General features: G+C 32.4%; 1 protein-coding gene across 1 annotated transcript; it reads left to right on the forward strand.

Annotated features, from left to right (window-relative positions):
* Nucleotides 1-11,391: 11,391 nt before the first annotated feature.
* Nucleotides 11,392-12,790, forward strand: LOC104645603 (uncharacterized). The gene is made up of 3 exons (XM_019212079.3): nt 11,392-11,436; nt 11,632-11,876; nt 12,330-12,790. The coding sequence occupies exons 2-3, from the start codon at nt 11,636-11,638 to the stop codon at nt 12,530-12,532; spliced, it is 444 nt and encodes a 147-aa protein (XP_019067624.2). The 5' UTR covers nt 11,392-11,436; nt 11,632-11,635; the 3' UTR covers nt 12,533-12,790.
* The last annotated feature ends 331 nt before the right edge of the window (nt 12,791-13,121 follow it).

Consider the following 13,121-nt stretch of genomic DNA (forward strand, 5'->3'; position numbering starts at 1 on the left):
GGACATGAATCAGCAGATAAATTACAAAGGAATTAAGGATAAGATCAAAAATCCTTGATTCAAACACCCTTGGGTTTCTCATATGAGCTTACACTATATAATCCTGCTTTGTGATTAGTGTGAAGTACACAACTTTAGTTCAACGTATTTGTAATCTTCTTTCAACTTTGATAAAGCTTTGTACACACGAGTGAACAATTGTAAAAGAAAAAGAGAAGGAAAGATATTGAGAGTAGGTTATACAAGTAGGGATAGTGTCAGAAGTAGAAAATTTGATTTTCACATCTGACAAGTTTGAAAGATTACTCCTTTTGTACAATCAGTATAAACGAGTTCTGAAGGAAACCCTTGAAACCCAAATGGACTGGACTAGGCACCACATTGACGATCCAAAGCAATATAAAATTTCGCATTTTCATTTACTTTCAGTCAATTATTTTGTTTTACTCTGTTGAACTAACTTGCAGAATTAGTCGACCATCTTACATCGACAGTCGACTGGAAAAATATTTTAAGTCACCCCCCCCCTAACTTTCAACTTCTAGTCTAAAAATTTTAACTCACAACTCCAAAAATTTCCTCCCAGAACTTTATTCAAGATTAGTTGGCAGAATGGTCCCTTACAATAATGATAATAATTGAAGAATTTTTGAAAAAAAATCCAAGTATCTACTAACATTATTAAATTTGATTTTCAATTTTCTTCTAGTAGTAGAATCTACACTGTACACCGTTGAAGAAGGCAATTCAATAGTTTTTCTCCCAAAAGCTATTGAGAAGAGAAAGCAACTACTCCAATTTTTGATCTTACTTTTGGGTATGTAGCAAGAGTTAATGGGAAATGGAGGGAAGATGAAAAAAGAGGAACTTGAAAAGTTGGGAACTTGAATAGTTGAAAACATGAAAAGTCCTCTTATGCTTTGATGAAAAAGTATTTGTCCCTCATCGGTGGTGGAAAGAAAAAATAGGAGAGTTTAAATATAGAAACATTCCTATTAATTGTTAAAAGGTTTGGAAATAGGGACCCCCCTCGCGTTGTCGCTCGCTCGCTCGTCTTCAACTTTGGCTACGACTTTGACTTTGTCTTTGGAAAACGATCGATCGAGAGATTATTTTTGGACAAAGTTTATTTTAATTAATTATTTTTTTATTTATTTAATTAATTAAATTAAATTAAATGGCCATGACCAACTTGACATGCATCCACGCGCGACCCATTTTATTTTAATTCTTGACCGTTTTATTTGAATTTCCTGCCGTTGGAATTGACTGTTCTGAAAGGTTGCAACTTTCAGGAACCATGACCATTTGAAAGATTGAAACTTTCATGAATGGTCGTGTGGATTCTGAAAGGGTTGCAACCTTTCAGAATCAGTTCCTCTTGCCTATAAATATATTGGTTCTTCAGATTTTTTCCTTACAATTTTTTTTTGATTTCTCGTTCTTATTCTACACAAAGTTTCTTTGTGTACTTTACTGCTGTTGAGTGATTCGTTGATACTAGAGTTTTGGGTATCAATATGCTGGTGATTGAGATCATTCTATCATGGGAGGGCAAATTCCAAATCAAACCTCGGATAATAGAGGAGAATAATTTCCTTAAGCGGACACTGTGCACACTACAACAAATATGATATATAACCTCGAAATTATTAGCTACAACATCAAATTCGTCACTAATTGTTTGCTTTTAGAGACAAAATTTACTTTTCGTACTTAAATATATGAGACACATACTTTTAGTGACGAAACGTAAAAATTCGTGGTAAAGTTTTGTCCACTAATGTTTCCCACTAAAAAAATTAATTGGCGTTATTTGTTAGGTAGTGTTAGTCTCAAATATAAAGTTATCGGTGACACATTATTTCATCACTAATAATGTGTCTAATTCATGACAAATTTGTTTTCTTAAAATATATTTATTTTTGGACACAAAAAAATTCATCTAAAAAATATGTTGTTACAATATCAACAAATTAGAGTTAGTAGTTAAATATTATAAGCTTTAGCTATAAAAATTTAGATTTAATTATGACATTTTTTTCGTCACTAATAATATAAGTAATTGGTGACAAAGATTTTATTGTCTCTAATCAGTATGTGATTTAGAGACAAAAAAAAAATTGACACAAAATATATAAGATGTTTAATAGCGACGACTTAAAATTTATAGTGAATAATTTAATTTTTTGCTACGAAAAAACTCATCGCTAAATAAAATTTTTTATTTCTACATTTGTTTATAATTAGGGAAAAGGGTCAAAAATACCCTCACTTTGGTTTATTGTTTGATTTTACCCTCCCTGTTAAAATAAAGTTAAATTTACCCCTCGCGTTACTAATTTCACCAAAATTACCCCTCAATAGACGGAATCCCCAAAATTGGCCCAAATTGCCCCAATTAAAAAAAAAGGTATTCCCTATTTTTAACCAAATGCCCGACCCGATAATCCAGGTAACCCAATGCCCTGTTACCTTCTTTACCCATTTACCCTTTACCCATTTACCCATTATCTCTCTTTATCTCCCTCAGAAGCTAAGTCCAAGAACATCCTCCCAACATCTCTCTTTCATTTCTCTGAAAAAAATACTAACCTTCTTATGTCTATTCTACTTCGAGGTAATATACTTTCAGATCTACTCAATCACAAAGTAATTAATCAAGGGATGTTCCTTATTAGTCAAATTCCCAATTCCGTCTACTCTAGGTATTCTAATTTGCCTAAGGGCAATATGAGCAGAGTATAAAGGCTAAATCACCTCTTCTTCCAAGACCTTCTTGTACTCCAATATGGGAATACTTCCTTTTTCTAACTGATTTTTGTTCTTCACCGTCTCTTGTACAATCAATTCAATCTTATCTTGCAAATCTTTCATCTTATCAACCACTTCATCAACACGACAACTCAGTGCCTTTACATCTAAACTATCAGAAATATCCATCACACCATAAAAATGGGACATATATCCTTATTATATAAAAAAATTCAGCAGAATAAAACCTAAACAAACTCGAAGGCTGTTGGACTTAGCTTTTGAATAATCGATTGATTGATTCTTTCAGAGGTGAATGAAAGGTATTGTTCTTGGACTTAGTTTCTGGTGGAGAAAAAGAGAAATAATAGGTAAAAGAATTTGGGAGAATGGGTAATAGGGCATAGGGTTAATTGGGTTAACCGGGGATAAAAGTAGGGAAGATGTTTTTTTTAAAAAAATCGGGTAAGTTGGATCAATTTGGGCCAATTTTGGGGATTCCGTCTTATGAGGGAAAAATACTAAAACCAACAAATTCAGACGATTTTGTAAAAATGAAAAAATTCAATACATCAATTTTCTTAAATTACGCAATTTTAAAATGCATCATCATCTGAGAAGTATAAACCAAGTTATAAGTATTGTGAGTGGATACGGTTCTATCACTAGATCGCTAATATTTGTTAGTTTCACACTTTTTATTTTATTTCATACACATTCATTGATAAAGACGACAAAAAAATAATTTCGCAAGTCTTTGTGTTTTTTTGTGTATGTCTATTGATTTGTGTTTGATAATCTACATAGATTAAGTTGATCTATTTGCATTTGTCTATAAATATGCATATATATAATCGTATTTCCACATACGTACGTAGATCAACTATTCAAAGATAACATCGTCTTACAAGCTTAAACTTCTTAAAGTTGCGAAATATTTTAATGAATATCTATTAACTTTTTTCAACAGTGTGAAAATTGAAGTAAAAAAAAGAATTGAACCCATTAGGATTTCAAATATATTATTATGAAGTATTATAGTTATGGGTATTATTGTTTTTTTCAAAACAATTGATTTACTGTCAAATTCAACCGATTATTCAATTATTTTCATAAAATCAAAAGTTTAATTTTACATAAATTTATAATTGTACTGAATATTTTAAATTTATAAAAATAAGTAAATAAAATGACTGAATCCTACTATCTATTTAAAGATATTTTAAAAGAAATATATAGTTAAAAAATTATAATCTACATTTGAATTAATTGTGGGTAGTAAATTTCATGCATCTGTGTATGAGTACAAATAATCATATAATATGTTACTTGTATAAAATTTAAATTTAAAAGAAGTGAATGAAGTAAAAAATAAAATAAAAATGAGAGACAAGAGAGAGTTTGTCAGAAGGTAAGCACTCTTCACTTCCAAACATGAGGTTGTGAGTTTGATTCCCAAAGGAAGCATAATGTGCAAGCTCTTAGCCAAGAGTTAAAAAAAATAGGGTTGCGAGATACATGGATAACATAAATATATCATAGGAAAATTAATCATTTTTATAAGAATAAATTTATTCTTTATTTAAGAGCAAAATAATATTTTGTATATAACAAATAGTCATTAGTGAAGAAATTAGATTTTGTTCAACTAGGAAACACATATAATTATAGAGACAATTGATTTTGTCATTGATTGAAGTAAACTAATTAGCGATGATATAATTTTGTTGGCAGTAACAACGTTTTTCGTGACAAAGCATACTATTAACTACAAAAAAAAATACTTTTTACTACAAATAAATGTGTCACAAATAGAATTTAGGGACAATTTTTCTTTTTGTAGTTAAAATAATACTTTTAGTGACGAAGCACTAAATCTTCTTTGTATAATTTTAGAGATACGTATTTAGTGACGACTGAGTGACAATCTAATTTTCGTCTCACAAGATTTTTAGTGACGAAATTTGATTTATTAATGACGAAATAAATTTTCCGTGATAATCAAATTTGTTGAAATGACATTTAGTGGGCTTGATCTTTTTCGTGTTCTAATTTTCCATATTCTGTCACGTTTTCAAATTTTAGATTTTTGTGAATTAAAATCTGTTCATCGTTCTTACTAATTACTTTGGTAACTTCGTTGCTATGCAAAGTTTTGTTGGAATCAATAATTATGTTCTTCAAACACAGATTGAAAACACCTACTCCTGTAACCATGAGTAAAATTAAGGAAACTGTCCTTATATAACCTTAAAATGTTATTTCAATTAACAAATGTCTCGTTCATTCTAAAATATGACAAAATGATGATTTGCTATCAAATCCAATAAGGAAAAGGGCAAGCCAATGTAATTCCATAAAGCAATGGAGAAGAGTTATTGAAATAGTTAAGAATCTTCAAAATGTTGTCACGTTGATGGATACTAGTGACCTACTAAGGGCAAGCCAATGTAATTCTCCATTTTTTTCAAACTATGTATGTATCTATCAAGTATCAAGATCTATTGGAAAGAATGCAGCAACACTAGGCAATAAAGAATCAGTGTGAAGTTATGTACCGAGTATGAAAAATTATAAAATAACTGAGCATGAAGCATAATCTGAACGTAATCAGGTAAAGAGTGAAGAATAAACTGAGTGTAATGACCTACTCTTGAATCTAGCAAGCAAACACTGATAAAACAACAACCTACCCGGCCCCCATAAGCTCGGCATATATAAACAATAAACATACTACCAACTTCATCCCTCATAAGTTCAACATGTGCAATTCAATAGATATACCATATATTGTTAATACTATATCCTCATAGACAATCCGTACGTCTCAATAACCCCTTAGGTACTCCATGTATCACCCCGAAGGCAATCATTAACCATTGATATCCCCATAGGCATAACATAAAGGCATTTATGTGTATAACACATGAATAACTTAACATGGATATTATTATGACAATCATATCATATATAAAGATCGATATTATTGATGTATAACTTGCATTCATATCATATAAAAAGATGGATATCATTTAATGTATAACTTGCATGAATAATCCATACATACATATTGTAACATCTCGCTAACTAAATGAAACAGAAAGAGTTATAGTCATTTTTGGAAAGAATATAAAAATCAAAAAGTTTGTTTAAGTTGAGTTAAAAATGAGTTTTTGGTCAACTTCAAACGACCATAACTCCTATCTCAGGATGAATAAGGTGTGTTTCCAAATATCGTAGTAAATATCTTGGATTTATCTTTCCCACACCGCCACGTTTGTGTGATTCTGAGTTCATATGAGTGAGATATGTCTTTTGAAAGTCGGGTTGTTCAGATAAGAAAGTCCAATCCGGATTATTGAAGAGTGTTTTGGTATTTTCATACTTTATTATTTTATTTACATTTTTGGTAATTAAGATAGGGTCTAATAACATTAGATTAGTTTAGGGTTTTACCGAAATACTCTAGGGCTTGAAGAAAAGAGAAAAAGAAAAGAGAGGAGAATAAAATTTCATAGTTCGTCGAGTTATTGGAGATTTTTCGTGTTGATTTCGCCAAGGGTTAATGCCTACAAGCTATGTGATACTTCCATAGCATTGAGTTTATTCACCCACGTGCCAATCATGTTTGTTTCAGCGAAGTTTTTTTCTAGAAAGTTGAAAGTATGATGTTCTTGAAGTTTGCTTTAGTTCTTGAGATTTGATGGGATTGTCGAGTTCTTGATGAAATCGTGTTGATTTAAGGATTGTTTTGAGTTAGATTCTTGTATATATAAATTGTATATTTGAATGTAAAAAGGGATGGAACAAGAATCAAATTTAGGCGAATTGGGGTGAAAAATCAAGAAGGAAAAAGTCAAGCAGGTTTTGGCACACAAACTCCTCTTTTCACATAAATCCTCCACGTCGAGATTAGGACACAGACTCCTCTGTTTCCAAATTAAATTTCACAATCAAATATCTTAAATACATTTATGTGTCATGGACTTTCTCCAAGACAATGATTTCTTGGTCTCTTCTCTTGTTTAACTATCTAAAACATTCCTAAACATTGCGAGATCCTTTCTATCACAAATCGCAATTCTTGAATCCATAATTCAATTCAAGAAAAGTTAAGAGTCAATTCTAGAAGTTAAGAGCATGTCATGAGAATTTCTTAAAGTTTTCAAAAGTCTTTCGCAAACGTTTTAACTTTGTTTGCATATTTAAAGTTCAAGTTAAGTAAAGAGTAAACAATTGAAGTTCATTTCTTCAAAGAAGTATATGGAGACTATGTATTTCCAAAGATTTTAGATTTTTTTTTTCATTTGAGAAAAAAATGGAACATCGATTCCAAAAGAGCTTATGAGCTAAGTTTTGAATAGTTATCTCAAACCAAAGAAAGAGTTTTGTTTTTTACAAACATATGAGCTAATTATATTTTGGGAGTAGTATTGAGCACCTATATTGGGATACGAGTTCAAGGTAACTCAAGCCTCCATAAACCATTTTACCCATCACGAGTAGTAAATGATCATACTTTTTAGATTAATCATTAAGTGCTTTTTAGCATAAGCTAGTGGATCTACTTAGTTAATGCATTCTACATGACGAAAAAGTATATGACAATTCTTGTAGCGTGGCAAGACGTTGTATTACCACTTAGGTTGTTGGTAGTGGTTTTAGGTTAGAGAATATCTTCACATAAACTATATTACTTTATTATATGAGTAAAGTTGATTTTGTTTATAACATTTTCTTTAACGAACTAAGTTATTTTCTACTGTTTTAAAAGCTTTCTCTATATTACATATGTTTTATTAATTTATATTGATTTGTGTATTCATGAGTTGAGTAAAGCCAAGGTAAGTAGTGCTTCTTTCAGATTCTTTTCAAGCCTATGTTATGTTTAACATTTCAACTTGCATACTAGTACATTCAATGTACTGATGCCAATTGACCTTCATCGTCTTATGATGCAGACGTAGGTAACCAGGATCAACATCCAGCGCCTCATTGGCAGGCTGAGCACTCAGAGTCAGTTGGTGAGTGTCACGACCCAAAACCGGATCGCGACTGGCACCCACACTTACCCTCCTATGTGAGCGAACCAACCAATCTAAACCTTAACATTTCGAACATAATAAATAGAAAACAATGCGGAAGACTTAAAACTCATTAACAAAATCAATAATCAACTTCTATAACTCAAAACTTATCATTATCCCCAAAATCTTGAAGTCATCACCACAAGAACATCTATGATCAAATGACTAAACTAAGAGTATTCTAAAAGCTAAAACAAGTAAAAGCTAGTCCATGCCGGAACTTCGAGGCATCAAGACAGGAGGAAGAAAGTCCAGTCCAAGCTAGAAGCATTAGCTCACCCTGAAGATCCGGTGTGACGAAGACTGGCTAGAATTACTGTTGAGTTGAAGACGACGGCACGTTTGCTGCACTCCACAAATAACAAAGAAGAAAACATAAAAGTAGGGGGTCAGTACAAACACGGGTATTGAGTAGATATCATCGGCCAACTCAAAATAGAAAACAGTATATATTAAGCAATATTATAAAATCGACTAATATCCTTAACATGCAGCATTTACAGTTACCATAACCCTTGGTTACAACACCAAGCACATCAATGAGGACTCATACCTCCTCATCATACTTATTTGGGAATTCGGTTCATTAGATTGAATATATTAACATCTTTCAAGATTCATTATCTTTATTCCCCTCGTGTCGGTACGTGACACTCTGCTCCTCAATATACTATCCTGGTGTCGGAACGTGACACTCCGATCCTCATTCTATCCTGGTGTCGGAACGTGACACCCGATCCATATATTCTATCCTGGTACCGGAACGTGGCACCCGATCCATATACTATCCTGGTGTCGGAACGTGACACTCCGATCCTCATATACTATCCTGGTACCGGAACGTGGCACCCGATCCATATTCTATCCTGGTGTCGGAACGTGACACTCCGATCCTAATATACTATCCTGCTACCGGAACGTGGCACCCGATCCATATTCTATCCTGGTACCGGAACGTGGCACCCGATCCCCTAATCTCACTACTTTCGTTCATCAAGCCTTCTTTTATACCAAGGCATCATCATTAACAAAGTAGATTAGGGTTTCTTTTCAAGATTTGAGATTTCAATAGCTTCATCATGCTTATTTATTCATAATTACATAATCACATCATTCATGCAAGCATACAATTAAACATATAGAAGGGTTTACAATACTACTAACACATATCGTTCGCTATTAAGAGTTTACTATGAATTGCATGAATATAACCATAACCTACCTCCACCGAAGATTAGTGATCAAGCAAGCAATTTCCCAAGCTTTGTTTCTCTTCGTTCCTCCTCTTTCTCCTTCGACTTTCTCCCTCTTTCTCTTGTTCTTTCTATTTTCTTTATTCAAACCCCCTTTCTTTTACCCTAATTAGTATATAATTAAGAATAAAAGATGGAAATAATAACCCACTAATTAACTTAAGGTTACCTCTTTTAACCCCCAAGTAATTAGACTTATTAACATTAACCCTCTAACTTTATAATTAAAGTAGGAATAGTCCAAAACGTCCCTCAAAACGTGTAAAGAAATCCGACCCAGCCTGGGATTGCGTAGCCCGTGACGGGCCGTCGTGCCTGTGACGGTCCGTCCTGCACTTCCGTCACGACGTTCAGAGAATCGTTCCCTGTACCAAATTCTCACGAGTTGAAGTGTTTTAAAATGGGGGCTCACGACGATCCGTCACACCTGTGACGGTCCGTCCTGCCATTCCGTTACGAAGTTCAGAGAGTCAATTTTCAGCACCCAATTTCAGATTTTCTAAGTGTTATGGAACGAGAGCCTGCGACGGTCTGTCGTGCCCATGACGGTCCGTCGTGGGGTCCGTCGCCTCAGCCTGTTTTTTCAGAAATAAAATCTGCTGCTCAAAACGACTAAACAGGTCGTTACAGTGAGCCTCTTTACTTTCCGGAGGCTCCGTTTTACATTGCCTTCTAGTTTACAGTTGTTAAGATGATTAGGGATGTTGTCCCGACATCCCTCTTTGTTTTAGAGGTTTCATAGACAGATAGTTATAGTTCTTTAGTCTTATTATTCTGTTTTTAGTTGTATACGTTTAAGAGTTGAGTTGCCATTTTTCGCTAAGCTATTAAATTAAGTTATTGCATGAGTTTTATTTCTTATGTTTCAGTCTTCCGCTGAGTAAGTAAGACATACTAAGGGTCCGCTTGGGGCCAACAATGGTTCTAGAGTGCTAGTCCCGCCAGGGTGTAAGCTCGGAGTGTGACAGATACATTAAAAATATTTTAGCACCTTACCTTTTACATTAACCTATTTTAAACAACTATTATTGCACGAACAAAAGCTAACATACTCAATCTACATAACACAATTTATTTTTGATTTCTTAGTATTTAAATTTCAACAAAACCGGACATACCAAAACATTGAATGCAAGTCATACAAGTTGCGTAGTCTCATTTGTATCATAAATCATATTCATTGATTCAACATATGGTACTTATCAAGTTATTGGAGTCATTAGTGATAATATCCAACTCATTCTTAATTCATTTCCCTATTTATCATTCAACCCATTGATTAATTTACATTTCTAATTCATAAATTTATTACAAACTCTGAGGTCAGTCTCATAACTTAAGGTGGAGTAATTATGGCCACATTACCAATTAAACACACTTCTATCTCACACCATCTTTATGTTATAGTTTCAGTCACCTCTGCATCATATTGTTTGTTAATTCAGTACTTATGGATATTTAAATAATATAGTTAATTTATATTAACTCCTAAAAGTTAGGCTTATAAAAAAATCCCATAAAACTTTTCTACAATAATATTTTCCTTTTATTTAAGTGTTTTATCATAATCGATTAAACTACTATGCACTCAAAGTGGTTTATTTAAAAACTAAATGGTAATAGAAAAAAAATATTTTCTTAAATTTTATAGGTTCAGTATCGACTTATTGTTAAGTTTATCTTGACGAATTTAAACGTAATCAAAGTATAGTCTAACTAGGATATAAGTCCCCTTCATTTACTTATATGTTAAACACATTATACTATTGTCATGTTTATATAACTCAGCCCTCATTTGAATCTTTTACCTAAAACAATGTAAATTAGAATATGATTATATGATATAAAGAGTAGCACAATAACATCATTTTCTAGATCAATTAATAACTACCATGGCACCATTCCAGTAATTTAACATGTTCATAATGTTAAGTCTCTATTGTGTCATAGTCTAAGTCCTCTTTCATTAAATGTAGATTGTATTAACTTAAATAATCTTAGACCATTTTTATATTTAGGCCATTCTATTAAATGAATACATTGTTTAAATTCAACTTAAATTTATAAATCAACATGGTCAAACAATGCATTAAATTTGAGGATAGATTTGAGCGTAGCTCATTAAAAAAACGTATTTAAAATATTGCATACCGATCTTACCCCTTTGTGACTTGTTAATTACAAAGATGTATATGTAGAGGTTGATAGAAAAAAAAAGATTGTAAGGGTAAATAATTTACTATTTGCTTCACTTCTACTATATAATCCTTACTCCATTCTTTGACACAACATAGCAGATGTGCATTTTTCTTAGTTTCTTCTGCCTGCTTCTTCATTACTTTGTGAGTACAACTTAATTTAGGCATATGATGTGTTTTATTAGTGCACTAATTCCATGTTTCAATTTCTTCAATCAATAAACTTAATATGGTTCATACATAGATATAATCAATCTCAATTATATGATTTTCCTAAAAATAAACCTATAATATTTTCAGTATTTGCATCTTATGTATTTGTTTTTCTTCCTTGTACAGATCTATGACTTTACCAAAGGGTAAAACTTCTACCTATAGAAGTGATGAACAAGAAATTGATCTCAATCTCACACTTGGTGGCATTTATAATACTGGAAATCCTAACGAAATTTCAATACCTCAGCAGTTTTCACAAATTATAGCATCAGTTACCAACAATCTTGCATTTCAGCGGGCTATTAAGGGTATAAGATCTGAGATGAATAACAACTCAAAAGATAGGGAAGAGATGCCTGAAATTTATGGTATGGTGTACATCTATTTTTCTACATTTTGTTAGTCTTACGTGATTTTAGGTTGTTGCTTTCTGTTTTTTTATCTTGTTTATGCCTTCTTATGATCTTTCCATTTTTTTTATTCCCCCTTCCCCTTTTTGGGGTAGAAGACAAAAATATAACGTAGGGGAGGAATAGCAGATTGAATTTTGCTGACAACCCTAGTCACTGAGCTTCTAAACTTTTTCCTTTCTCCGATTGCTTTCTATTGGTCGTCAATCACCAACTAAATCTATATATTTTCACTACTCGTACATGCTTGACCTAGTTAAATTGTATTGAGAAAATTGTTTTGTTTCAATCAATCAAGAATGTCTTTCCTATATTCCACTTATTTATTTAAACTATAAGTCTTAATATTGGAGTCTACACCGTACATCCTTGAGAAAGGTAACTCATTAGTTGTTCCTCCGAAAATTACAGAGAAGAGAAAAGAAACTAATCCAACATTTGTTCCAGAAAGCAATGGAGAATCTGCTATCAAATTCAATGCGAAAAAGGGAAAGTCAATTCTCTTACAAGAAAGCAATGGAGAAAAGCCATCAAAGAAAGTTAAGAATTCTGATGAAGTATTGGATAAGGGTAAGTCAATTGTATTACCAGAAAGCAATGGACAAAAGCTGTAAAAGAAAGTTAAGAATTCCAATAATGTTGTCATTTTGATGAATACTAGTAATCTACTAAGGACTATGACTTGTGTTACAACTTCTGGTGGTATCATAAATGAGAGGTTCTTCACGGTATCTGAATTTATGAAGCATGGCGGTGGGAAAGAGATTCTTAATCCCATGAAGTTTATTAATGTAGTTGATGATGCATAAATCAACGAATCTTATAAAATGTTGTCAAATTGTTCAAATTCAACCTTAAACTTTATTTTGATGTTTTTCATTTTACATGAAGTCGTAATAAATTGTGCATTATATATTTTCATTTTTGAGGGCCTCATCACTATGAACTGATGTATTGAGTATGAAAGGTAATAAAATAACTCAGCGGATATCATAATATGAAAGGAATCATGTAAGGGAGTCAAGAACAAGTTGATTATAGTGACAAGCTCCAAAATCTAGAAAACGGACACTAATCAAACAACCTATTTAGGACCCTATAAGATCGAGAGGTTCAAAAAACAACAAATATCACCTACTTGATCTCCCATAAGCTCGGTAGATGCAAATCAACATATATACCCACATATCCATAAGCAATTGC

The sequence above is a fragment of the Solanum lycopersicum genome, chromosome 2 (assembly GCF_036512215.1).
Source record: "Solanum lycopersicum chromosome 2, SLM_r2.1".
Taxonomy (NCBI): Eukaryota; Viridiplantae; Streptophyta; class Magnoliopsida; order Solanales; family Solanaceae; genus Solanum; species Solanum lycopersicum.

What these genes read in the sequence shown, in the direction of transcription:
- LOC104645603 (XM_019212079.3), top strand. Translation starts at nt 11,636, where the DNA reads ATGACTTTACCAAAGGGTAAAACTTCTACCTATAGAAGTGATGAACAA. An exon ending in AGAGATGCCTGAAATTTATG is followed by an intron (nt 11,877 to 12,329) that starts GTATGGTGTACA and finishes CGAAAATTACAG; the next exon opens with AGAAGAGAAAAGAAACTAAT.